Below are 27,494 nucleotides of genomic sequence, written 5' to 3' on the forward strand. Positions count from 1 at the left end.
CCCGTACCTAGATTCTCTGGCGCAAGACCCTGTTCCTTCCTTTGCTAGGTTTTCTGATATTCCTTTCCCTTATGGGATAAATATATTGGTGGCAACTCTGTTCATTTTTCGCGAGCGTGCGACACCAACTTTATCAATTTTTTTATCAACCAGTCATCATGCATGGGAATCTGAATTATGTCAGACTGTATCAATAAACTACTCGAGGAGTACTTCTCTGGAGACAAGTACTATGGTGCAAATCTACACGTTAGACTCGTATTTCTTTTAGGGAACCAAGGGTGTTTAAACAAACCTCTTCTTATCACATTATTCCGAACGTCATGTCCTCAAACAATCCTCCCTTCATCTCTATATACTATTCCCGATCGCTCTTTAAGATCAAAACTCTTCAACAAAATTTAGGAAGAACTCAATGTTTGGTTTTAAAAATCATAACAAAAACATAAAAAGAAAAATGCAAGAGTAAATCCTCCCCCAAACTTAAACTAAACATTGGCCCCAATGTTTCAGAACAAGCCCGAGAGGGGTGACTCACAGAGGGTAGTGCAACTCTAACTGCAGCTTCCTAGCATTCACCAGAAAGTCCCCCTTTTTATTTCCTGAAACAAAAAACAAGCAAACACAAAAAGAAAACTAAGTTGTTAAAAGCATGGGTTGCCTCCCACGAAGCGCTTCGTTTAACGTCGCATGGCTCGACGATCCATTCCCCTTGTTAGGGTGGCATATATGACACAAAGAACACATCATCTTTTTTCTTTCTTTTGTTTGGTAGCAATCCCATGAACTTAAAGTATTGATGATGTTGCTGCCAAATCCATTTTAGCTTGATTTTATTGAACAAGGCATAAATATCTTCCAGTACTTTGTCAATTTCTTGTCTTTCATCTGCCTTGTTGTAAAAATAGTTTTTGGGAATACTCTCTTGTTGAAGATTTTCTTGTTGGGTGACCACATCTTCACAAATTGTTAATTTGTGGTTTTATCCAAAACTCGATCATCTTCAAGTTTCCTTATTTCTTCTTCCCCATATTTCTTTTTTACCTCAAATTCTTCTATTCTTACTGCATCCTCTTCATCTGATATTATGCATTTTTCTTCTGGTTCCACATATTCTTCTTCCAACTCTAACTTTCTCCAAATAAACCTATCTGGATAAAAGTTAGCTTCCTTACATTCATTCATAAGGATTCTTACCTCTCTCTTATATGCTTTAAAAATTTTAGTCGCCTCTTCCAAGGTGACTCCTGAATCAGGCGACCAACATGCAGGAGATACAGGTGGCAATGTATCAAAACAATACGTAGCTACAAAACTCAGACAATTTGTTAGTAGCAAAGTATAGAAGAATTCATGAAGCAAAAATAATCAGCCTTTTTTTCTTTTTTTTTTATAATAAAATCAAATTCAGGTAAACAAAAACTGAAAACAAAATTTTAGTTGACGAGCAACAAAATTTCAATTGAACTAAAATTAAAACACTATATTTTGGCAGTCCCCGGCAACGGCGCCAAAAGCTTGATCGGTAAAATAGCAAGTGTACTATTTTGCCTCTGTATTAATAACGGAGAAATTCCCCGAATGTCGATCTCAAGGACTGCGTAGTAATATCAAGTTCAAATTGTAGTTCAATTAAACAAAAATTAATGTTGGGGTTTTGTTTGCAAATTGTCACTAAACAATAATTAAAATAAGCAGAAAAGTAAATTGGCTTTTTGACAAATATGACTATTATGCTAGGGTAAAGTGTGTGACTGTCCCTATAATAACCTTGGATTTTAGATCTCCTCAACAAGTTCATATTATTCAATTACCAACCCTTTAGGATATTTTCCCTTAATTCCTTAGCGGGAAAACCTTTGAACATTCAACCTAAATCCTAATTCCTTAGAGATTTATTATGAAATCAAGCAATTGTTTTATCAAGAGTTAACCGGTAACTATAGGGTATCCCTAGTACTAGGTGATATCTACTATAATCTAATCGTACAAAAACCTTAACAACCGGGGGTCCAGCAAATCGTTAACCGTAAATCAATCCTTGTTTGTCCGACAAAGAAAGCATAAAAACATGGTACAATCAAATTGAATAATAAAACATGCAATTGAGGAAATTGGGAATTCAAAGTCATTACATGATCCAATCAGGGACACCCCCTAGCATTAGGGTTTAGTTACTCATATTGTTCAAAGAAAACAAAATATAAAATAGATACATTACAAGAATTAAGATGAAAGTTGATCTTCAATCGCTTCCGTTCATGAAAACCTTCTTCTCTCCCAAGCCCTTGCTTTCTCCAATCTTCAATTGTGTCTTCTCTTGGCCAAAAAGTCCTCTAATTCATCGTTAAAACTCTTCTAAATAGTACAGACTCACTTAGGTTGGTTGGAAGTACCCAAAATGCCCCTTGGGTCAACACTTAATAAAAAATCACAAAAATCAGCAAATTCAACGTTTTAGCCAACACTGCCCGTGTCAGGCAACACGGGTGGCCGTGTTGGCCCTCTGAACTTAAATTCTCGAAATCACTCCCAGCACTGCTGACACGGGTACCTGTGTTAGGTAACACGGGCCGTGTCAGCCCTTAACTTCAGAATTTGGCTTTGAGTTCTTCAGTAAAGTTGTAGCCCTTTTCGTTAGCGAAATTTTGCCACCGGAACCGCGTTATTCCGAGTTACGAAGCTCTAGTTATGATCAAAATACTACACGCCTGTCACGATGAGAAACATGCTGAAAATTTTCAGATCTCACACTTGCTAACACGAGCCGTGTCAGCCCCGTGACTTTCACCTCTTTTGCATTTTCTTGGTCACGCTTCATCCTAACATGGCCAGTTTCAGGTGACACAGGTGGTCGTGTCAGACCTCATGTAGCTTGATTTTTCACTTCCTTCGAAACTCCCCTTTTTGTACTTTTTCGCATTGATTTGTCTCGATTTATTCCTTTGAGTATGCAAACAGTAAAATACACAACCAAAGCATAAAATGTATAAGAATGAAGTAAAACACTTGACAATATAAAGCAAAGACGACTAAAATCAATGGTAAATAAACGTGTAAAAACCACTGATCAGGGGACACCCAAAAAAACATGTCACTCATCCTCCACACCACCTTCGCAAAGCTGACAAAAAGTGGGACAAGGAACATAACGTTGTCTCAATCTACTACGGGTAGGAAGGAATCCCCTACAAATCCTCCAAACTAAGTGTTTGGTCCTTGGTGGAGCTTTAATCTTCCTCATGTGGTGCCAATCCCCTCCCACATTACTAACCATATGGTTGCGGCAGTTGTGCAACCAAAGCTTGTAGCATGTTTTCACAGTATACATACCACTTTGTTCCTCTTTCTACACCAAGCAGTCCTCTGTTACCTCCTCCAATAAGGGAACCTGCAAAATAGCATTACCAATCTCAAGAGAAAACATCTGGTTAATTTTAACATAATCCCACTACTTAGTATTAGATTGAAAATGGGAATTAACCATCAAACTTATAAAAGAGAATAGTATGAATGCAATAAAGATGGTCATTCATTGAAACAATAAATTGCAATATAATAAAGACATTAGGAAAAGTAATTTATAGACGGATTAGACAGGACAATATGTTGTTTTGAAAATGATAAAAATTGGAAGCAGGTCACATAAAGATTGATTAGTCAAGATAGTATGTTGTTTTGAAAATAAAATAAAAAAATTGAAAGTAGTTCACATAAAGATCAAGACAGTCCCTTGCAACCAGATTTAAATCAAAGTTAAAAATTGGTTCAATTAAAAAATAAATACCTCAAAAGTGTGACGTGTTAGGCCAAAAAAAAAGGATAATATTGGCTTTTCTAAAACATCTTTGTTTATATTACAGATTATAGATTAGGTGGTAATGTGGATCCTCTAAAGTGCTAATTAATTTGAAACATTAAAATTTACAAAATGGAAAGAACGTACTATTAGATTGGCACAACAACCTTGGCATTGACCATGAAAAATATGACAACTTTAATAAATGTCACAAACAAAAGTGGCTTAATGAATGTATATGGGACAGGATTAAGACTGATTAAGACTCATTAGCGAACGATGTTGACAAATCTATTTTAATATATAAAAATCAATTACCACCAAATTCCCTTAATTACCCTAATCACAATCAATTAAACATGGTTTTACATACCCTGAGCGTCATTTTACATCCAATCATGATTATATTCCAACATCCAATTTAATGCAAAACTTAACACAATTTTTTATTTCATCGGTGCATTTTCATTGGGTCATGCAGACATCGAGCCAAGTGAAGTCTGCATAATTTCAAATTTTCATACCTTTTCCATTCCTCTCATTCAATTTCGTTTGCCTCTTGAATCCTATAATAACTACATAATGCATCTCTCATCCACAAGTTCAACCCTAAACCCATTTGCTTTATTCCATACACAACAGTATTTTTATTGCTTTTACGGTTTAGTGTATTGGGAATTGTTGAACCATTGTATGAGTCCCTCCATCTATCTCTTTGCATCACCTTTTCTTCTTTCATTCTCTGTTATTTATTTTCACCTTCATTCTTTGCATTCTCAATTTTTTATTCTCTTCCTTTCCTCCTCATTCACTGCTCTGCCATCATTCAGTTGCTCTACTTAACTTCAGATCTTACTATTCTGCATATCTACGAATTTGATTTTCAATTTTAATTTCTGATTCTCTAATATAATTTTTGTTTGTTTCAGGATTTTAAATTCAGATACGTGAAGACAAAAGTTTTGCTTTATAATAGATTTGTGATTTGCACCATCATCTGCATTCAGTTTCCTTACCTTTAATTCATTAATGTATTTTTTTGCAGTGACAAAGAGTAGAAAATTTGACTGCATCAAGGATATTAACGACCACAAAGAAACGTGGAGTTGATTTAATGAGATAAGAAAGAGAGTATGGTGTTTACTTGATTTTATTACAATAGAGAAGACATAAATCAGAGAAAGAAAAAATGATTTTGGATTGAAATAAGCACTTTTTATAAGTGTTTTTGGAGATAAAAAGTTATTTTTACGTTGCTGCACACAAAATTTACATCACTACATTCTCTTTCCTTCCTCATGGTTACTTCTTTTATTTATTTTTCTTTAATTTTTAATTAAATGGTGAAATGTCATTTCTTACTTGATTTGAAAAATTCAATATAAAAATAATTAAGATTATTTTTATTAATTATTATTGTTAATTAAGAGTCGTTAGTTTTAATTATTAAGATTTAGTTTTTTTTAATAAATAAAGTGAAAGGTTTTAATTTTCCCAATTTATTTTTCTAAACTCTTAACTTTTCATTTTTCTACATTACTCTTACTTTATTTTTTTTGAAAAAGAAAAAAAATATATGAGAAAAAGAAAGTGGAAAAGTTTAATTACAGAGCATTCCATTGAGAGAGAGATATATTTTGTTTATTTTTTATTTTTATTAAATATTTTGTTATATTATATGAGTATAGAATGGCTCTGTTTGGTAAAAATAGCGGTTGATTGATAAGCTAGCTGATAGCTGATAGCTTATGGCTGATAGCTGATGACTGATAGCTTATAGCTTATAGCTGATGACTGATGACTTATAGCTGATAAGCTGATTGAAGTGTTTGGTAAAACTAGCGGTTCAACTAGCTGATTAATTAAAATGACATAAAGGACATTTAATATATAATTATTTTAATTTAAATTAAAATAAATTATAGGGGGTAAAAGTGGATTTTAGCTAAAATAATAAGGGTAAAAATGGAAGAAAAAATGATAAGCTATAAGCTATAAGCTAAAACGCTATTTGAAATAGCGTCTGAAAAATAAGCTATAAGCTAGTAAAATAAGCTATAAGCTCGTAATGAAAAGACCGTTACCAAACAGGTCTTTTATTGTTATATGAGCTTATAAGCTATAAGCTATAAGACATAAGCTCAAAAAGTGGCATGCCAAACAGAGCCAATGAGTATTATCTTCTAAATATTGCTTTAAAAATTTAGGGTGTTATTATATATATTAATTTTTAATATATAAGACCATCAAATTATCTACTATCTATATAAGAAAAATTGCAATTGTCTTTTGGTATTGAATGAGAATATGAAAAATGAATGAGAATATGAAAAAAAGACAATAATTGAATGAGAATATGAAAATATTAATGGAATGATAATAAGAAAAATATTTATTCAATGATAACAAGAAATCGGAAGGCAATAATTTTTTATAAATGAATATTTTACATGGACAATAACAATAGGTGAATACACAAAAATCACAAGATCATTTTGGTCCTATAAAAATGGATTTAATAAATTAAGTATGATTTTTTATAAATTTATCTTTAAAAAATATCATAAATTAAAAGAAAATAATTATATTTAATATTATGACTTAATACAAGAAAAAAATACTTAACTCCTTCTAATAAGAATTTCTGATGATTAATTTTGATTTCAAACTAATAGATAAAAAATATTTATTTAATATTTGATCTAAATTATCTTAAAATAATTGGAATATTCTTACATTACCAAAATATAATATGGTATAATCCATATTTTTTTTTAATTTTCTTATATATGTAATTCATATAAATACTTATTAATAAAACGTTAAATTAATTAATTCAATTTTATTTTGATTTTCAAATTTGTTTTTGATTTAGAGTGTCAATTTTATAGGCAACAATAATTTGCTTCTATAAAAATTGTTTCAATCAATTAAGTATGATTTCTTTTATAAATTTTTTTAGCAAAAATATCATATACCTCATAAAAAATGATATATATTATTATTACATGATACAAATAAAAATAAAATTGACATGAAAAAATGTTAGCATTTATTTATGACTAGATTGTTAACCCGTGCGATGCACGGGTATTTTAGAATTGAAAAATTATGATATTTATTTATTTATTAGAAGTTGATATTTAGTTTATTATTACTAACATATTAAACTATATTACTAATGTTAATTTATAATAATTACATCACATCAAGAAACTTTTTATTAATATTATTTTATTATATAATGTTATCTTTTATTTACTATAAAATTTGAAGCATTCATAATTTTATTAATATATTAACACAAAATTTTAATATAAATTTTAAGAATTTTTTTATTTTTTTTTTAAAGTTAGACTTATAGTATTTTAAGGCTAAGTATATAATTTATGTGTTGCATTATTTTTATTATAATATATTTATAAGAATTTTTTCGTTGAAATAGCGTTATTATTTTAAGAAAGTTCATAATTTTCATAAATTATAATTTTACTAATAAATATGTGAATTTTGTGATGTTTTATGTCACTTGATTTTTTTTTAAGAAACTTCAAAACGGTATTAATATAATTGTAATTAAATATAAAAACTTTAATAGTTCAAGATTATCGATTTATCAAAGCAACATTGAAAAGTACTAAAAAGAAAATATTTCATTTTTTGTCAGTCAAATATTTCATTTTTTAGTCATTAAATTTTTTTATAATTTGTTGTAATCTACTACCTTTTATATTAAAATTATTATCATTTATATAAAATTTTGAAATTTAAATAATAGAAAAACTACTTAGATTTTTTTTTTAATGACCGAAAATCTACAATACCAAATAAAAGAATAATGAAAAAAATTAAAAGAAAAAGAAAATAAAAAGACTGATTTACCATGATTATATTTTAATTATAACTCATTTTATCTTTAATGTCTTTCCTAAAGAATACCGCACATGTCTTTAATGTTCTTGTGCATAAAAAATATACTTATATATTCTTATTAAAATATTCACTTTTTACATCATCACCATTGGATTTGTCCCTTAACATTCTTCAAATAATAAAATTTAAAATGAAAAATAGATTAAGAAGTGTATTTTTTAAAAAATAAATTAATAATAATTGTATTTTTTTTTTAATTTTGTTTTAGTTTGCTGTAAAAACAATAACTAAAGTTTGTGTTTAAGAAGTGTTATAGTCGTAAGTGCATATGATTTTTAATTTTTATTAAAATTGAAAGAATAAGGATAATTTTAAAGTTGGTATCAAAATAAGTATACATTAAAAATGTGTCTTTGATAAGACTTATACATAATGAATTCTAAAAACCATTTTATAGATCATGGTTGAAACAAAAAGTATAAGAATAATTTTGAAATATATGAAATATAAGGGAATAATTTTGAAATGATATGAAATATAAGGGCGTGATATTTAATCATTGGTAATGAGTTGACTCACACACCAAGAGATCGTGAGTTCAACTCTCACGGATGATGTGAGGATCCCCTTTATAGATGATTTGTAAGTGCCTTTATAAGCACGCTCTTTGATCCTTGAGGTCTGTCTTACCATGTGAGACCCCAAAGTCAAACTCACCTAAACTTTTTCACAATAAAAAAAATTACTATCTATTAGAAAAAGTTTATCGATATGAATTTTTATACAAATAAGTATCTATGCAATTTGTGTAAATATTAATTTAACTGATCTAAATATTAGAGTTAAAAATATCTAAATCCTTACCTGAGTTGCTAGCAAATGAATAATTTTTTACTCTATCACGAAAAAAAATTAATATTCAATACAGGTATATATAAAGTAAAAAAAAAAAAAGATAAAAATTATCATACAAATACAAATTTGAAGAGTAACACAAAAGTGAAGATATGAAACTAAAGCGCGATATTTATACTCACCTAGAGTAAGAGCGAGTAAATAAATAAAAATTAATAAAATTATAACAGAAAAAATTATTATTAAAATTTGATATTAATAGAGTTATTAGGGGAGTAGTTGAAAGGTTGATAAAGTTTTTTTTATAAATATAAATGACAATAATAATTTTTAAATTATAACGGTTCAATTCATTAAATGTTTGGTTATATAATTTTTAATATACCATTCAATTAAAATATAAATTCATTAAATGTTTGGTTATATAATTTTTAATATATCATTCAATTAAAATATAAATGTGTCGTTTTATATTACTTAAATCCATTATAATTAAACATTTTGATTAATTTGAAATTATATAATAAATTCTTGAAAAGCCATAACATTTTTGAAATTTTTTGAATTTGAAATTAACTTTAATACATAACATTTTATGGCTTTCCAATTCATAGTAGAGATAGCCATAACATACAATTTTTGAAATTGACGTATATAGTAATAATTTTCCATTTAAAAAAATTTTTGAAAATTTGAAAATTATTATAATTTTTTTAAAATAATTTTTTTATTTTTTATTTTAAACTTTAAACTACCATATCACTTGATCTTTTGCTCCATTTTTAAGTTTTCAATTTAATGATATTTTATTTTCTTCAATTCTTTTATATATATTATTAAAAAAATGTATAATAATAATTATGTCAGTATGAATTGGAAAGCCATAAAATGTTATGTATTAAAATTAATTTTTACAAATATAAAGTAAAAAAATACTTAATGATTTTACTTTTTATAAAAAAATAATAATATTACATGTCTAAAATGAATAATTAAAAATTCAAAGTTAAGTTTGTTTTTTTGTTTAAACAAAGTTGATATTGTTCCGCATCGAATTCCATTTGTTTAATGATATTAATGTTTAAGAAATAATACAGAAAATTAGTGACAATATTTTTTTTAATTAAACTGCATTGAAGATGGCAATTATATTACGATTAAAAATTGAAGTTTTCATAGTAATAATAACTCTCATTTAAAAGTGAAGGTTCCATTTTAGTTAATTTATATTCTTAAATTATATAATAAATTCTGTAATTATATTAGGTAAAACGTGACAATATATTTTTTTATTAAACTGCATTGAAGATGGCAATTATATCTATTATTAATATATAAAAGCAAAAGTACCTGGAAATTCCACTTAAAGCCCTCTAATAAAAGTACTAAAACTTTTCTAATTCCATAGGTAAAAAAGACTTTTAGCAAAATAACTCAATATTATTGATTTGACATTTATTGCTGCTGATGTGTCGCTCTCTTAATTTTTGTTGGTATTTTATTTTTATTTTTATTTTTAGTTATTTATTTACACAAATTACAAAACCCTAATAGCTCCTATTAAATGTTAATTTGAATACACAAAATTATTCTATAATTTGGATCGGTATGTTTTATGTTTTTGAAAACACAAAACCCTCCACTACCCAAAAAAAACACAAAAACCAATTTTTTTATTTTTTTATTCGTTTAAATTCTTTAAATGCACCCATTATTTGTTCACTTAAAATGCTATCACCACAAAATTAATGATACTGCACGTTCACTTATGCTAGCATTATTTGATTTATTTATTATAATATTATTCTATATTAATTTTATTTGTTCTTTGAATGCCCACTAAACAATTCAATACCCTAAATTCAATTCTTCAACACAAATTCTCCATATTGTCTGCATGTACATGAATGGAGAGAGTGATTTTATTTGTTCTTTGAATGCCCACTAAACAATTCAATACCCTAAATTCAATTCTTCAACACAAACTCTCCATATTCTCTGCATGTACATGAATGGAGAGAGAAGTTTCACAAATATCTCAAGAATCCCAAACGACGTTTTCAGATTCACACAACTTCCTATCTCCATTAAATTCCACCACTTTTCCATAAACCCTAATATCCACAACATGAGGCTGACTATATATTCACCTCACAGGCGAAAATCGGCACAACATCACCACCAATGGCTTCCCCCACCTCATAGATTCAACAAGAAACATCCGTTTTTAAACCTTTGACATCCAACCACCTTTAACCCTAACCATGGTATGCAAATATTTTTGTTAGTTGTTTTGAATCGTAAAATTTTGATTTAATTTTTAGATGACGGGTTTTATGGATTTTGATGCAGGTCAAATCTATGGGCTTCACGGTTACAAATGTTCTTAGTTTGTTACTAATGAAAACGGGTTTCAATTACTGTTTTTGGTTTTTTGAAGGTTCTATGGGATACAATTTTGAAAAGCTTTTTCTTATATTTCTATGGGATACCTCTTTGCATGAATTGGAGAAAGTATTTGATTCAAAAAAGCAATATGCTTCATCTGATTGATCTCTATGAAACTGAAACTCAGTGGCATGATATCTATATTACTTGAACTTAATCAAGGTTTTATGTTTAAATTGTAAAGGTTTCATTTGATTGTTTGATTTTCATGTTTATTTTGAAAATCGTTAGGGATTTCCAAGGAATCATAGAAACAGCTCACTGCACAACTCATTCCTAAGTTCTTCAGGTTCTTTTCCTGAACAGTTTGGTATGACACTTGCTGAAAAACTTGGGGTATGTCATGTATGATTCACAGATAATGAATATATTGGTTGTTCTGCTTTCTTTGTTGTTTTTTCGTATGCTTTAAGGTTTGTATTTTTACAATTTTTTATCTTGCTGAATAGGTTCAGGTACAAGTGATAAGAGGGCTGCCTCTTTTTTGGTAAGTTTTTATTTTTTTAGGATGTTACATTCTTTTAGAATATGGACTTGATTATGATGTATTTCTTTTTGGTTTAAATCATTTATTAGAGTTTGTGGAGCATGATGATATGCACAAGGCTCTTATGTCTCTGCTGAGGAAGGATGATATGCACAAGGCTCTTATGTCTCTGCTGAGTAACAAAATGGATGGATCTGTAGATTTAGGGTTATTATCATATTATAATGAATAAATGATTTCTCAGTTTTCTGCACTTTCAGTATGAGTTTTCACATGCAATAAGTTTGTTGTTGGAAGTTCTGAACAAGTTGTTATTCTACTGAATTTTTAAGCTAATTGGTTCCAAGTTTTATGACAGTACTTTCTGAGTCCAATATATATAACACTTGATGGATGCTTAAATTAGTACTTTGCTATTGTAGTAGTTTTTTAGTACTAAAATTGGTTGTACTGGGGGAGAGTATTGAGGTTGATTTAAGGGCATTGGAACTCTCTGTATTAAGAGAGGCGCAATAGGCATTTTTTTTTTGTATACTTAGTTATAAAATACATCATGTATCCTTAATTATAAAATAGTGACATTTTTTGTATATTAAATAATACTTATAGTGTGATTAATGTGTGTGATTGTATGATATAATTATTACTAAGTTATCATTTGAATATAAATATATTTAATTATGACGTTTTTATATTTAAAAACAAATTAAATGTATTAATAAGAAATATATTTCACAAAATAATAATAAATACATTTAAAGTTTTAAAGTTTTATATTTTTAAAATATATATATTCAAAAAGAGTATTATAACTAAGAATAGAAATAATAATAATGTGTCACAATTTTAATCAAGTATGTGTTTTAATGCATCAATTTTAATATTAAGTTAATACAAATAATTGATTAAATTTTATATTATACAAAAATGAATGTCGAGGCAAAAATGGTGGTACCTACAAAATAGATGTCGAGGCAAAAATTATGGTTCCTGAAAAATAAATAATTTTATTATGTGACTGACTTGATTTTTCTCAATAAGTTTGAATTATCTTCTTATAAATAAATAATTTACTCTTTTTTTCAATTGTTTAAGAGTTCTTTAAATAATTATTTCCTCTATAAAGACATATTAAATTTTAAATCATTCAATTGAATTATATAATTGTTAAAATACAGTTAACCTATGTGAAATTTGTTTAAATTTAAACAATCTTCCAATAATTCATTTATATAAATGCATTTATACCATGTTTTATTTCTTAATTGTTTAAAATTATTATTATTTTTTAGACAATTATTATTTATAATGATAAACTTTTTCGCGCGGAAGCATTAATGTATGTCATAAATTGGTTTTTATTTTAAAATTCGATAACGTTATGCTTTTTAATAACCTTAAATAACTTTTATTTTAGAATTGAAGAGAATGTCTATCATTAAAATTTTATTAATATTATAACATTTTAAAATAATGGCCAGGCATAAATAATGGATCGAAGACCAGTGCAAGTGTGGAGAAAAATTTATATTGATTGTTATATTTATCAAGATTATGAAATCATTCCATTAAGGTTAGTTAAAAATGATAAAATCAAATTAACTAAGAATAATATTATTTTTTTAAATAATAATCATTTTTAATAATGGTAATGATGAAAAAATGTTTTTGAAAGTAAATTGATTGATATAAAAATAATGATTGCAATCGCGATATACTATATTTAAATATAGTCCACAACCTCTAATTAAACAACAAAATTAGGTATAACTTCACTAATTCACATAGAATAAATTTATTGTATTCATTTAATTTTTATCGAACCATGTAATTTAGCGTTTCAATATAAAAAATAATTTATTATTTACACAATCTGATTCAACTTTTTTTTTAATATGGATATTTACTCATTTAAAAATAAGCTAGAATTAATATATATATATATATCAACAATTTTTTTTATAAATATTTATAGTTTTTTTTATAACAATAAATATTTATAGTTGTTATTAAGGATATTTGTAAATATTTGAAGTTATTTTTTATATATATATATATATATATATATATATATATATATATATATATATATATATATATATATATATATATATATATATATATATATATATAATGTTAAAATATAATAATAACTATATAAAAAAATCTACCTAAAATTAAAAAAGTTAATTCCTAATATAATAATAGTAATAAAAACTAAAAAAAACTCTAATACTTAAAAAAGAACATGATATCTAATGTTCTTTTCTTTGATTTTTCTCTTAATAATAATTTTTTAGTGGTATAAAAATATATTTTATAAATTATTTTATACGTATATTATTTTTAAATAATATTACATTTTTTTACTGAAAATTAAATTTAAAATATAAATCAATTTTACACATTTCTCTAATCATATACTTTTTAATTAGGATAATTTAAAAAATATTGATATTACATTAAAAAATAATAAAAAATATAATCATTTACTCTTCTGTTTATACCACACAAAAATGTAAAAACATATTTAAGCATAATTTTAAGGGTGAGAATATGTTGATTTTCAAAAATATCTCTCAGAAATTATTATAAATAATTAATTTAATTTTTAATTATTATCATTATATATTATTATCAAGCATACTGAATTTTATATAAATTTAAAATTATTATTATTAGTTACATTTTTTTAAAGTTTTATATTTTTATTTAAAATTATTCAATGAAATATCAAATAATTTAAAATTTTAAAATTTACAAAATTTTATAAATTTTGTAGAATTAAACTTCTATTATAAATTTCTCCTAGACAAAAAAGGTAGAGCAAATATTTATTTAGAACTGAAATTTCAAGATATCATGGAGTGTAAAATATTCATTTAGAACTGAAATTTGACGGGGAGCTGTCATATATTTTAGGTTTGTAAAAATTATAAATATGATATAATAAGAAGGATTTAAAATTGATATTTGACGGGAAGCTATTATAAATTATAGGTTTGGGAAAATTGACTAAAATCTAAAAAGTAATATTTGAATTAGAAAAATTGACTATTATCTAAAAAATGAATTCAACTGAATTTTGTTAACTCATCTGGATTCAAGGGTAGAAGTAAACATATCTATGAGATACCAGCGGTAGATTGTTCATTTTAATTTCTATCTTTTAAATATTTCTCTTAATGCTAATATGATATAATAAGAAGGATTTAAAATTGATATTTGACGGGAAGCTGTTATAAGTTATAAGTTTGAGAAAATTGACTAAAATCTAAAAGTAATATTTGAATTAGAAAAATTGACTATTATCTAAAAAAATGAATTCAACTGAATTTTGTTAACTCATCTGAATTCACGGGTAGAAGTAAACATATCTATGACATACCAGCGATAGATTGGTCATTTTAATTTCTATCTTTTAAATATTTCACTTAATGTTGTTTTATATAATTGAAGTTAGAAAATCTGTTCGTACGATTTATTGTAAGTATGAATCAATGCTTAAAAGTTGGTGTATATTATTAGCATATATTTGTAACTATGTTAATGTTAACCAATTGAATAATGAATTCAAACTTTACAAATAATAATTTGATAGACATGTAATGTGAATCTAGACGGGACCCGTGCGATAGCACGGGTTTCTTACTAGTTACGATTAAAAAAAGAAGTATTCATAGTAATAATAACTCTCATTTAAAAGTGAAGGTTACATTTTAGTTAATTTATATTCTTAAATTATATAATAAATTCTGTAATTATATTAGGTAAAACGTATTGGATTTTTTTAATTGATGTTTATATTTGTTAAAAAAAAGTTTAGTAAGATAAATGATTAATTGATGTTTATTATACGTAAGCAATTAGGATTAGAAATAATAATATTGAATATTCTAAAACAATGCCACATAGGCAATTAGAGTTAGAGAAAGTGCCACGTAGACAATTAGAATTAGGGTTCTGATCAAAGTTGTCATTAGACAACCTTGGATTTAGATTAAGTAGATGTATAATAATAATTATGTCAGTATGAATTGGAAAGCCATAAAATGTTATGTATTAAAATTAATTTTTACAAATATAAAGTAAAAAAATACTTAATGATTTTACTTTTTATAAAAAAATAATAATATTACATGTCTAAAATGAATAATTAAAAATTCAAAGTTAAGTTTGTTTTTTTGTTTAAACAAAGTTGATATTGTTCCGCATCGAATTCCATTTGTTTAATGATATTAATGTTTAAGAAATAATACAGAAAATTAGTGACAATATTTTTTTTAATTAAACTGCATTGAAGATGGCAATTATATTACGATTAAAAATTGAAGTTTTCATAGTAATAATAACTCTCATTTAAAAGTGAAGGTTCCATTTTAGTTAATTTATATTCTTAAATTATATAATAAATTCTGTAATTATATTAGGTAAAACGTGACAATATATTTTTTTATTAAACTGCATTGAAGATGGCAATTATATTACGATTAAAAAAAGAAGTATTCATAGTAATAATAACTCTCATTTAAAAGTGAAGGTTACATTTTAGTTAATTTATATTCTTAAATTATATAATAAATTCTGTAATTATATTAGGTAAAACGTATTGGATTTTTTTAATTGATGTTTATATTTGTTAAAAAAAGTTTAGTAAGATAAATGATTAATTGATGTTTATTATACGTAAGCAATTAGGATTAGAAATAATAATATTGAATATTCTAAAACAATGCCACATAGGCAATTAGAGTTAGAGAAAGTGCCACGTAGACAATTAGAATTAGGGTTCTGATCAAAGTTGTCATCAGACAACCTTGGATTTAGATTAAGTAGATAAGATGTTAACATTTATTCTAAAAGTTAATACATATATTTGTTTTTATTAAAAAACATGAGAAAATTATGATTGATGAATAAACAAATTTTTTTATGAAAGACACAAATTTATTTCTTTTTTATATTTAAAACAAAAGGCCAATATATCAACTATTATATATTTATTTACTATTTATAAAAATATTATATATAAGTAGTGTACATCCTCATATTTAATTCTTTAAAAAAAACTTTTAATATATTTAATTTAAAAAAATGGGTATATGAATTTCACGGAGAGTTTAAAATTGGGATTGCAATTTTCTCACGTAAAATTTCAAAAGGAAGGATAAGATTTCACGGGAGAGTTTGACTACGATTCTCTCATATAAAAATTTCACCAAAAATAAAGTGTCTTCATGGTTCAGATGACCATCTTAAATTCCAATAAATTAAATATATGATTCACTGAAGTTCAATGGAGAGTTAAAAAAGGATTAGGATTTGATTTAATTCATAAATTAAATATGATTTTTCAATTTATTTATTTCAATCTAAATTAAAAATTAACTACACACAAATAATTATAAAATGCATTAAATTATTACGTGCCAAATATTTACGTTCCAATTAAATTATTACCATTTTTATTATGTGACTCTTTAAGTGCCAAATATTTATGTTTCAAATAATTCAATCATGCTTTGTTTCTTTTTCCAATTTAATTATTTTGATTCTCAATGTTAATTGTAGCTAACAAGTCTTAAATGCATTATTACTTTAAATATTAATCATATATATAATCATATTTGACCTAAAGTCTTTTCTCAAACCCTATTATACTTCCAACAGTTTTTCTCGGTTAAAGAAATTAACATATTGGAAACAGAAAATTAACCTTTTGAATTCCCACTCTATTCATTCATCAAATTTTTGTTTCGATTTATAGTAGATTTATGATTCACACCAACCTCTGCGTTTGGTTTACTTGCCTTTTCGATTTATAGTAGATTTATGATTCACACCAACCTCTGCGTTTGGTTTACTTGCCTTTTATTTATTAATGTATTTTTTTCAGTGACAAAGAGTAGAAAATTTGACTACATCAAGTACATTAACAAAAAAAAGTGGAGATGGTTCGATGGGAGAACAGTCTCATTTTTCATTAAATTTTCATAATAATCAACATTAAGAGTTTATTAATAACAATTATACATTAATCAACCTAATAAAAATATTATGTTGAGTTAACAGCCCCAAATTATTAATCATAGAAATAATAATATTTTTAAAATTAATATATAATAATAATAATAATATCTCTAAAAGTTATTTATGGCTAAAAAAATTCACACGATTAACTTTTTTTTTGTTTTCCAATCCTAATTTATTTAATAAAATATTAAATAGTTTTATTTTATTTTATCGCAATAAAGGACCCAATAGAGGTAGATTTTAGTTGTAGTAGGTTTTAGTTGTAGTCTTTTTTAATTAGAAGTTTGAAGAAAATGTCATTGGGAATATGTAGTTTTAGGTGATAATAATTAGTCTTCTTTTTTAACATTTGCAATTATTAATATTTTTTAAGAAATAATTGGTCTACTATTATAATAACTACTATCATAATAAAAAAATCGATGTCTACCAAAATTAATTTCATGTCCAAGTTTAAACAAATATTTTAATCCGATTTTCATGCCTTCAATTGTCTTTTTTCATCATCAACTCATATTAGCATGCCTTATGTCTTTAATATTTGACAATATCTAAAAACAATCATTATTTCTTTTGCATGCTACAAGTTTTCCAATCAATTCCAATATCTAAAAGTAATCATTACGGTTAATCTATAATATAAGAAAATTAGATGTTGTGCCAAATACTAAAATGCCCTTTTTGCTCTTCTATTGTGCCACATGGATGGTTTCTCCATCCAACTTCTCTTTCTTTCTTACATTTTCTTCTTTGTTTCTAATTCACAAATAAATATATTTAATAAAATAAATTTTTGTCCCAATCAAATCAATCTTCACATTATCAATGCATATACCAACTTTTACTATACATTGTCAACTCATTCACCTATAAATGTATAATATATTATTAAAATATTTTATTTAAATTTTCTCTTTTTTCATAAATTTCAAATTAAACTAATATTCCTCTACTCCTAATGAATTAATATATGTTCCTATCTTTTATTCTTATTTTCAAATATTATTTTCTTTTTTATATTAATAAGATTTCTCTTTAATTTTTCTCATACTTTTTTCAGTCATAATTTTTTTTATCTTCTATTTTTTATTATATTTTGTTAGCTTCTATTATTCAAATATTTTATAACAAAATTATATTTTGTATTAAAAAAATTTATTGATCTAAGTGTTTTTACGGGTACCTGACATTTTTTTATACATTCAATTTTTTTACGGGTATCGAAAAATTTTCTATACATTCAACTATTATTGTTTCACGAGTACCAGACATTTTTTTAATATATCTTCCTCCACTCCTAATGAATTAATATATCTTCCTATCTTGTATTCTTATTTTCAAATATTATTTTATTTTTTATATTAATAAGATTTCTTTTTAATTTTTTCCATTCATGATTTTTTTAGCTTCTATTTTTTTATTACATTTTTTTAGCTTCTATTATTCACATATTTTATAACAAAATTATATTTTGTATTAAAAAATTTTATTGATCTAAATGTTTTTACGGGTACCAGACATTTTTTTATACATTTAGTTTTTTTTTTACGGGTACCAAACATCTTTCTATACGTTCAATTATTATTTTTTCACGGGTACCAGACATTTTCCTATACATTCAATTATTATTTTTTTACGGGTACCAGACATTTTTCTATATATATTCAATTATTATTTTTTAACGGGTACCGGACATTTTTCTATTAAAAAATAAGGAACTAAAACAAATACGCGTCCCGTACTAGAACCCGTGCGAACGCACGGGTTTGTTACTAGTTAATCATAAAAAAGTGAAATTCGTATAACTCTCTACCTTCCATACAATATCAACAAATATATAGTACCTTGACATAATTCAAATTCAAATAGAGGAATCAATATAAAATAATTGTAAATAAATATACAAAAAAGATTTTGTATAGAATTAAAAATTAAAAATTAAATGCATATAACACCTTTCAATACGCATTATTGTATCTTTCCCATTGAAAATAGTTGACATTACTTCTAATTTATATTCATTTCTTTAATATCTATAAAAAATATTTGACATTAATTCTAATTTATATTCATTTCATTAAATATATCAAATATAAAGAAAGAGTTGGTATATAAATCTTTTTCTGTCAAGATTATAAATAAAATTATACGTTATTTTTTATTTAATAAATGTTCTATTTTTGTTATTGGATATGCAATTTGAATTAAATATTTTTGCTGTTTTTATTTCATTACATTAGTATTTTTGATTCGGTATGAGTAGCTAACACAAATATGAGAATTTAACGACATATATGTGATAAGTAACATTAATATTAATAATATACATCTTTTGTACAAATTTTTCTTTGGTAAATCAAATTAAATATATATTTAAAGTTAAATAATGAGATTTAAATGTGTTGCATTGAATTATAATATGTCATTTCATTATTTTTTGTTTCTTGACTTATATAGATGTTATAATTTTTTTTGCAATTTTTTATTTTGATAATTTGAATTTGCAATTTGAATCATGCTCATAAAAAGGCGGGTAGACATACTAGGGGTGGGAGCCCATAAAAATTGTTGATAATGTGCGTCTGCGGAAAAAAAAGCGGGTAGACATACTAGGGGTGGGAGCCCATAAAAATTGTTGATAATGATAGTACATAATAACTACATTATCTCAATTTTTATTTATTTTTTTACTTTTTATCAAGAACTATATTTTTTCAGAGTTAAAATTGTAATCAACAATAATAATTAATTATCTCTAATATTATTTTAATTTTTATCCAACATAAATATCATCATTGAAAACAACTACAAATTGATAAATTAAATTAATATTGATATGATAATCATCATTGAAGAAATTATTTCGCTTAATTAATATATATTTTAATATAATTCTTTAACCATAACCATATTATATTTATTTAATATTTATACCGACTTTACGTGACCCGTGCGGGCGCACGGGTCCTTTACTAGTTAAGATAATAAGTATGCCTTTATTATGATTTGAATTTCATAAGAAATATACAACTCGTTCAATTCCAGCAATGAATGATGATTATAAGGATTGCATTTTCAAAAGCCAAAATAAAATAAAATTGTGTGATGATTGATAATGATAATGAAAGTGACTCCAATAAACATATGAATATGTTTTGATCACCTTATTTATTATGAATGTAAAATTGCATCACTTTTGGAAACTTTCCAAAATATAAAAGTGAATTGAAATATCATATTGAAACAATGTTTTGTTCAACAATTAAAACTTATTTCCATTTATTTCATATATAAAATTCATACAACATTATAAATATGAACAACATAAATAACACAAATAGTTCAATTTGAACAACATAAAATTCATACAATATTAATCTGTGTCCTAAGATTGCAACAAGAAGACATCATCAGCATTCTCATCACTACAATAAAGACAAGGATGTTGCTCAAACCCTTGTCTTTGTAGAAAATCTCTAGCCTTCATCACAACCTCTCTATTACTCAATTTGCCATTATTTTCCTTCAACACAATCTGAACTGCATTGCTAAATGCTCCATAAGCCTTTCCATTACTCATATTCGGACTCATATCCGCGGAAGTCTCATCAGATTGACAACCACTCAATAGAATCCCTTCATCAGGCTTCAACGGTTGGAACAAATCGAGATCGTGTAAAGGAAGACGAAATAACATACTCGCTTTGGAGCCGAAGAACTCGAGTAAATGAGTTCCAATGTCTGTTGTGTTTATGTTTGTTAATGATGAGAGGTGTTTAAGTATTGACTCATAAGGAATAGTTTTTGCTTTATTATGACTTTGTTCTAATGTGGCATTTTTTTGTACTTCCAATTTAGATGGTCCAATTTGCTCCTTTTCTTTGTCAATTAGGCCTCCACTGTGACATGAATCTGAAAGAATTGTTAAGCTTGATCCTTTCGGAATCCGATTCACTACTTGCCGGAAGTCCAAATCTATAAAAGACAATAACAAAAATAAAAGTTTGTTAGTTTTAATACCAAATTGTTTCATACCTACAATTTCGTGTTTCATCGAAAAATAATTTGTACAAACCTGTGATAAGATTGAAATCACAAGGTACAATAGCTTCTTCGTGTCGAAAAAGATGTCCATATTTCATCGAAGGAATCCTAGTTCCATGTCCGCTATAATGAAAATAAAGAATATCTCCTGATTCAGCTCGATCAACCATGTTAGCTAGTGCTTGCTTAATGTTTGCACCAGTTGGCATAGTTGACGGAGAACTTTTAGGTTCATCGGTGAGAAGCTCGATATTGGAATGATCAAAACCAAATCGCTTCACCAGTGTTTCCTTCATGGCCAATACATCATTTATGCAACCATGTAATTCGTTTGGAGTGTTTGGGTAATTACACCCTACCAAAACTGCTAGCCTCTTGTTTTTTCCCTCCATGTTAGAATTTGCAATGACTTTAAATATTTGAATTCTTAAAGCAAGTTTATCAAAAGAATTATTAGCAAGCTTTGAGTTTATTGGCTCATTCATTTAGGATCTCTTTTATAGTTCTTTAGGGGTGGCAATTGCATTACTTTTGGGTTTGCCTTAAGCAACGTTATGTGACATTTCACAATTGTATTGGCTTTCAAGCGATGGAATTTCTATTTTTGGGATATTAAAATTAGGACTTGAAATTGTTGCTTGTGAGGCATAATTGTAGGTGAACAAAAATTGTTTTCTTTTAGTATGACTCATCAATTCATCAAGTAAGTTTGCCAATGGAGTTAAAGATTATAACTGTGAATCTTTGGCTGTAAAATTATTGGATAAATGTGGTGTTAAATTAACTAATACTGTTTTTTTTAGTGTTATAGTGCCTGTACGTTTGAGAATATAATCAAACATCTAAAGATGATATCCTTCATATCTAGAGGAAATGTACTCTAACTTATTAGTCAATCCAATTATTAAGGAGAGGATAAATGGTTTAAACTTTTGTATTGCTTGTGAATTGGACAGCTCGTAAAGAAATTGGATCTTAGAACATGACATTATTGTGTTCTGTTTCAAAGTTCATAGGATTTGAGCTTCTTTTTTGTTCTTTTGTGCTAAATTATTCATCACAATTCCAGTGACTTATATTAGAAACAATCTTAGCGTACAAGTGACACCCAATGTAGTTCTTTTCGTGCAAGTGATGGGCACTTCACGTGTTCCCTTGTTAAAAAAATTGACAAGTATTATTGTGAAGACATGACATGGCACAATGAATGACAAACCCATCAATAACTACCTCAAAACCACGATAGCAGTATTAGTGTACCTCTTACACTCCTGGTTCAAGTTTGAAATTACATTCTAACGTGTAATCATTAAGTCTAATTCGTGTTAGAAATTATAATAATATGAAAATAGTTTGATTTGATTTCAAAATCAAATTAAAATTTACCAGAAAACAAGCATTTGAATTGATTTTTAACTCGATTTCAAGTTCAGAACACATACAAAATAAATGGAAATAATGCGAACACAAAATTATTAAATTGGCAGAGTTTGACCAAATCATTGGATGAGATTTTGAAGTTCAAATCAATCCATTTCTCGAGTTTCAAAAAAAAACTCATGAACAAATAAATCTCAAAAATATAGTGGAAATATTGTTCAAAACTCTATCTTCCTTGTAAGATAATAAAGATATTCTAAGACATGCAAACTATAAGATTTGCTATAATAAGGTGATAAACATTGATTCATATAAACACTAAAAACTTTTACCATACTTAAATTCATGAAAAGGTCAAAACAATTGGATGTCTAATATATACAGGATTCTATCTTGCATTTAGTTAACTGATTTCGGTTTGGGCATACGAGCTTGCATTGTATAGTTCACTGATTTCGGTTTGGGCATAAGACAGAAACTCCGTTGCCCCATACTCACTCAAAAGAGGAAGTTGTAAAGCTAACAAATTTGAATGGCCAAAGTTTCTGTGGCTAATCAATCAGGTTAGCAGAATATTTTCAAGCATAATTGAATACAAATTCAATCAGGCTAACAGAATACTATGCATAATTGAATAAAATACAATAAGCTAAGATAGTATATTCTGCAGACTAGCCAAACTCAGACCCAGTTTCCAATGAAAAAATAAAATAGAAGATAGGAATTGTACCCTATGAATTAGTATTGAATATTGATAGACATCAACATCATTTCTTTCACTATCTGTTGAGTAATTATAAATTTATAATAGATATCTACACTTATGGCCAACATCCACAATGCATATGGAATTTGATCAAAATTTAAGAGTTAACAATATCTTAGTTAAGCAATTAAAATTTAAGAGTTAACAAAGATAACTTGATACAAAAATCATGTTGCCTCTTTACAATCAGTGAATAAACTTCTCCCTCCGTTCTTTGATAAACTAAGGCATAAATAAACTGTACCTCCTTTCATTCTGTCGTTCTGCTTTGCAACCCTATAAAAAGCTCATACTCTCTGAGTTTGCAACTAAGCTCTGTACATTATATAAACATCTAAAAGGTAAAACTTTCTCATTCTGTATGGAAACAAAATCATAGTAATATTAAGAATTAGCAACATCTTAGACTTTATCAAGAGGAATGTGATATGGAAACCTGTACAGAGTAACAACTTAAAGATCTTTCCAAACATTAAAGTCCGTACTTGAGGCATTATAGTTTATTATACTATCTTGGCATCCTATAAAGTACGCGCTCCGAACCGGATCTATGTTTATTAAAGCATGAGCTGTGTGAGCAGCGCTAGCAGCAACAATAACCTCATCTCTGGCTATGGTCACCTCAGCATAACCAATATCAGCTACCGCACTGTTTTCCACCTGCAAATTATAGATAATGTGAACTCGGGATTTTGACAGTGATGTTTAAATCCAAAAAAAAATCTTCATTTCAATAGAATCATATTTTTAGAACTGTATAACTTTTGATAACCTTAATTTTTCCTACAGAACACTCCAGGTAATTAGTTTGAGGTGTACTAATGGCTTTTTTTTCTACAATGAAAAGTTGCAAAAAAAAATATAACATATAATCAAATTAATTTCCAAAATGCTTAACTTGATTTATAAAATACACGTGGGTTTCAATTTTCCATTGAGAACACCCTAACTTTAACACAGCAAGACTAGCTCTTGTTCGGTTTTCAGTTGGAGACATCTTGCAGATAAAATCTTTGCCTTCAAACTCGGTTTAAAAATGGAAGCAGAGGGAGGGTTGCTTTTGCAAATTTAGTTTGCAGAAGTTGGTTCAAATTTAAGTTTGCAAACTATAATCTAAATTTTTTGTAGTGTTTGCTTGATCTTAAATTTTCTCAAAATCTAGTTCGTACAGCATGTTTTTTCTCTTCTTGTTGGCTATACTCACAAGTGAGTGCCGCATCAACAGATCCTAGTTCCAGGTAGCAGTTTAGTGAAATCTGCATCCTTCTAAGAATGATGCCATAAGCTAGAATCGCTCTATTATTTATAAAATGGCTAGAGAAAATGAACATTCACACATTTAACTTCACAAGTTAGGATATTGTCTTTGCAATGAAGTGAAATTTGAACGCTCACATTCCTCCACGAAAAAGAAAACTATGAACAATAGCATATAAAAACCATGTCATTTTCTTAAGCTGTTAATGATTGTTCCATCTCCAAACTAATCAAGGATGTTCAGTTAGTTCAAGAGGGGGTGCAAAAAACATGCAACTGAAACTCTTTCTTACTTAAGTTCCAGCAGAACCATGCATTTTGTTCAATGTCAATATTAAGTTTTATAACATGCAGCATACACACCCAGTATAACATCAAACACATTTATCAAACAGTGGCTTAAGCAAACGCGAGTACACAACAAGTTAATGTCAGCAACTTACCAGAATAAATAAGAACAAACTATTTCGAAGTAATTGAGGGAACCCTTAACAAGAAAAGAAATGGTTGACATATCAACACAATCATGATCTATTATATACTGGTAATAATTTGAAAAAAATAATAAATTAAATGTAATCACAAGTGTCGGTGTCAGTATCGGACAGTGACAGATACACGTCTTTTTTCATAGGTGTCGGTGCCACATATGATATTACACACCACCAGTTAATGCATAACTAAAACTATGGAACAATATAAACTTCAAGCAATTTGAATCATCGACAGTGAAATAGGACCAGGGCCGTCTTTGAGGTCTTTGAGGGCGGCTACCGCACAGGGACTAACATTTGTCATGGTTAACCGGTAACTAAATAGGGCCTTATAAAATATTTTTCACTATTAAACTATGCTTAAGTAAGGCCTCTAGTTTTTTTTTCGTAATTGAATCCCTGCTAGCCTACACTACATCGGACCTCCAAAAATTTAAGACGGCTCCGAATAGGATTAGATGCATGTGTAAAACCTTTCTAGATCAACAATGTATGTGAGTTAAATTCAAAAACTATCTAATTTGATTTGTTTGTAATAAGAGAAACATACCCTAAATTTGATAGCAGCACCCCAAAGGACAAAAGTCTCATTACAATCATGATGTCTATGATTCCCTCTAAACTTCCCCGGTCGAATTTCACCGAGATGAAGAGAACCACAATTAACAGCTCCACCTTCAAACAATCACCATCATCAATTACTTACATTTTCACAAATTGCAATAACATGACAAAAAAGAACTACCTGAAAGGCCAGAAGAAGCCGCAAGAGCGATAGGATCGAGAATCCACCCCCGATTATCCTTTGTAATAGGTGAAGGGAAATGGGAAGAGAATCTCCGGAGATTAGCTTTAGCGTCGTCGTTTGGGGAAGAGAGGTGGAGAGGATGGGAAGTGCGATATGAGCGGAGAGAGATCCAAGCGAGGAAGAGGAAGATGGAGAGAACGAAAGGGAGAGAGAGTGGTTTTTGGAGGAATGAGGTGACGAGGGAAGGGCGGATGCGTTGGAACATGGCGGAGGTTGGTGGTGGGATGTTGATGTGGAGTGGTCGTCTTGATGGTGACATTGTGCCGGTGCTGCTGATTCTCTCCGGTTGAACTCTCATCTTTTTGATGAATGGTTTCCAATTCTAACACACTTTGTTGTCTCCCTAGTCTTTTTCTCTATCTTTTTCTTTACTCTTTGGAGAAAACCTTCTATTAGTAATTTGTTTTGTTCCATATTCATAGATATATTCCTTTTTGTCTAATTAAAAGTTTTTTATTTCTAGTATTTCATTTTTGTCTTTTAATATTAATCAATGTGCTAATTTGAGAAATTGAAAATAATATAAAGATTCTATTTACATTTTTATATAATTTAATAATCAATTTTATTTAAGTTGGATTGAAAGCTTCAACATGTTGAGTTGGAAATTGTATGTATGGGTTTAAATGTACATATGTGCATGCATATTACCATTGCAAAGGCAGAGCACGCAAAGATTTTAGTAGGTATATTACGATGTATAGTGGTTAGGGTTTGTTCAAGGCGGCGAGAAGTCGTGTATGGTAATGTTTTGAGGCGGTTTAGAGGACTTGTTCATATGAGATGATAGACTTTGTATGTAGTGTGATACTTCCGTTAGGTAACAATAGTGTGGTATGATCTGAATGGCTTAAGATTTGTCTAACTCCTATTACAAAAGGGGTGTTTATAAAGGCCTTTGGGCCTAGGTTTTCTTGGGAAATGTTACCGTCCACTTGGTCAATGGTGCACCATTGAATCTTTATTTCTAAAGAAATATGGGTCAGTTACTGACTCTAACTTCTCTTTGCCCCAAAAACGTCTTATCTCATATTTCCCCTAACTAGACGATATAAAAGTATTTGGGGCGAGGCAATACTTCTCTGTGTGTGACATGTGACCGCAACCCTTTTGGGAGGCGACTCAAGGTTATTTCCTTAGTTAAGTCCTTTACAAATATAACACTGCATAATTCATAATTTATTTTAATGGTGTAACTCTTAAAAACTCTCATGTATAAAGAATTGAAAAATCAGACGAACTAAGCAAAA

At 27.4% G+C, this 27,494-nt stretch overlaps 2 protein-coding genes across 4 annotated transcripts; both read right to left on the reverse strand.

Annotated features, from left to right (window-relative positions):
• Positions 1 to 20,836: 20,836 nt before the first annotated feature.
• LOC131623652 (metacaspase-9-like) lies at positions 20,837 to 22,039 on the reverse strand. The gene is made up of 2 exons (XM_058894658.1): positions 21,571 to 22,039; positions 20,837 to 21,470 (listed from the first exon to the last, which is right to left on the reverse strand). Exons 1-2 carry the CDS (start codon positions 22,022 to 22,024, stop codon positions 20,881 to 20,883), a joined length of 1,044 nt encoding a protein of 347 aa, XP_058750641.1. The 5' UTR covers positions 22,025 to 22,039; the 3' UTR covers positions 20,837 to 20,880.
• A 1,104-nt stretch (positions 22,040 to 23,143) lies between these two features.
• On the reverse strand, positions 23,144 to 26,653 carry LOC131623653 (uncharacterized). Of its 3 annotated transcripts, none has more exons than XM_058894659.1 (4): positions 26,182 to 26,653; positions 25,987 to 26,111; positions 24,171 to 24,345; positions 23,144 to 24,000 (listed from the first exon to the last, which is right to left on the reverse strand). In XM_058894659.1, exons 1-4 carry the CDS (start codon positions 26,540 to 26,542, stop codon positions 23,936 to 23,938), a joined length of 726 nt encoding a protein of 241 aa, XP_058750642.1. In that variant the 5' UTR covers positions 26,543 to 26,653; the 3' UTR covers positions 23,144 to 23,935. The 3 variants fall into 3 exon arrangements, with proteins under 3 accessions (XP_058750642.1, XP_058750644.1, XP_058750643.1); XM_058894661.1 differs by having other exon boundaries at positions 24,122 to 24,345; XM_058894660.1 differs by having other exon boundaries at positions 23,147 to 24,345.
• Between the last annotated feature and the right edge of the window lie 841 nt (positions 26,654 to 27,494).

The sequence above is a fragment of the Vicia villosa genome, unplaced genomic scaffold (genome assembly GCF_029867415.1).
Source record: "Vicia villosa cultivar HV-30 ecotype Madison, WI unplaced genomic scaffold, Vvil1.0 ctg.000077F_1_1, whole genome shotgun sequence".
Taxonomy (NCBI): domain Eukaryota; kingdom Viridiplantae; phylum Streptophyta; class Magnoliopsida; order Fabales; family Fabaceae; genus Vicia; species Vicia villosa.

Excerpts from the sequence above, each read along its gene's own strand:
- LOC131623652 (XM_058894658.1), bottom strand. The coding sequence starts at position 22,024 with ATGAATGAGCCAATAAACTCAAAGCTTGCTAATAATTCTTTTGATAAA. Across the intron at positions 21,471-21,570 it reads TGATTTCAATCTTATCACAG|ATTTGGACTTCCGGCAAGTA; the intron begins GTTTGTACAAAT and ends TGTCTTTTATAG.
- LOC131623653 (XM_058894659.1), bottom strand. The coding sequence starts at position 26,542 with ATGAGAGTTCAACCGGAGAGAATCAGCAGCACCGGCACAATGTCACCA. Across the intron at positions 26,112-26,181 it reads GGCTTCTTCTGGCCTTTCAG|GTGGAGCTGTTAATTGTGGT; the intron begins GTAGTTCTTTTT and ends GATTGTTTGAAG. Across the intron at positions 24,001-24,170 it reads AATAAACTATAATGCCTCAA|AGCTTAGTTGCAAACTCAGA; the intron begins GTACGGACTTTA and ends TATAATGTACAG.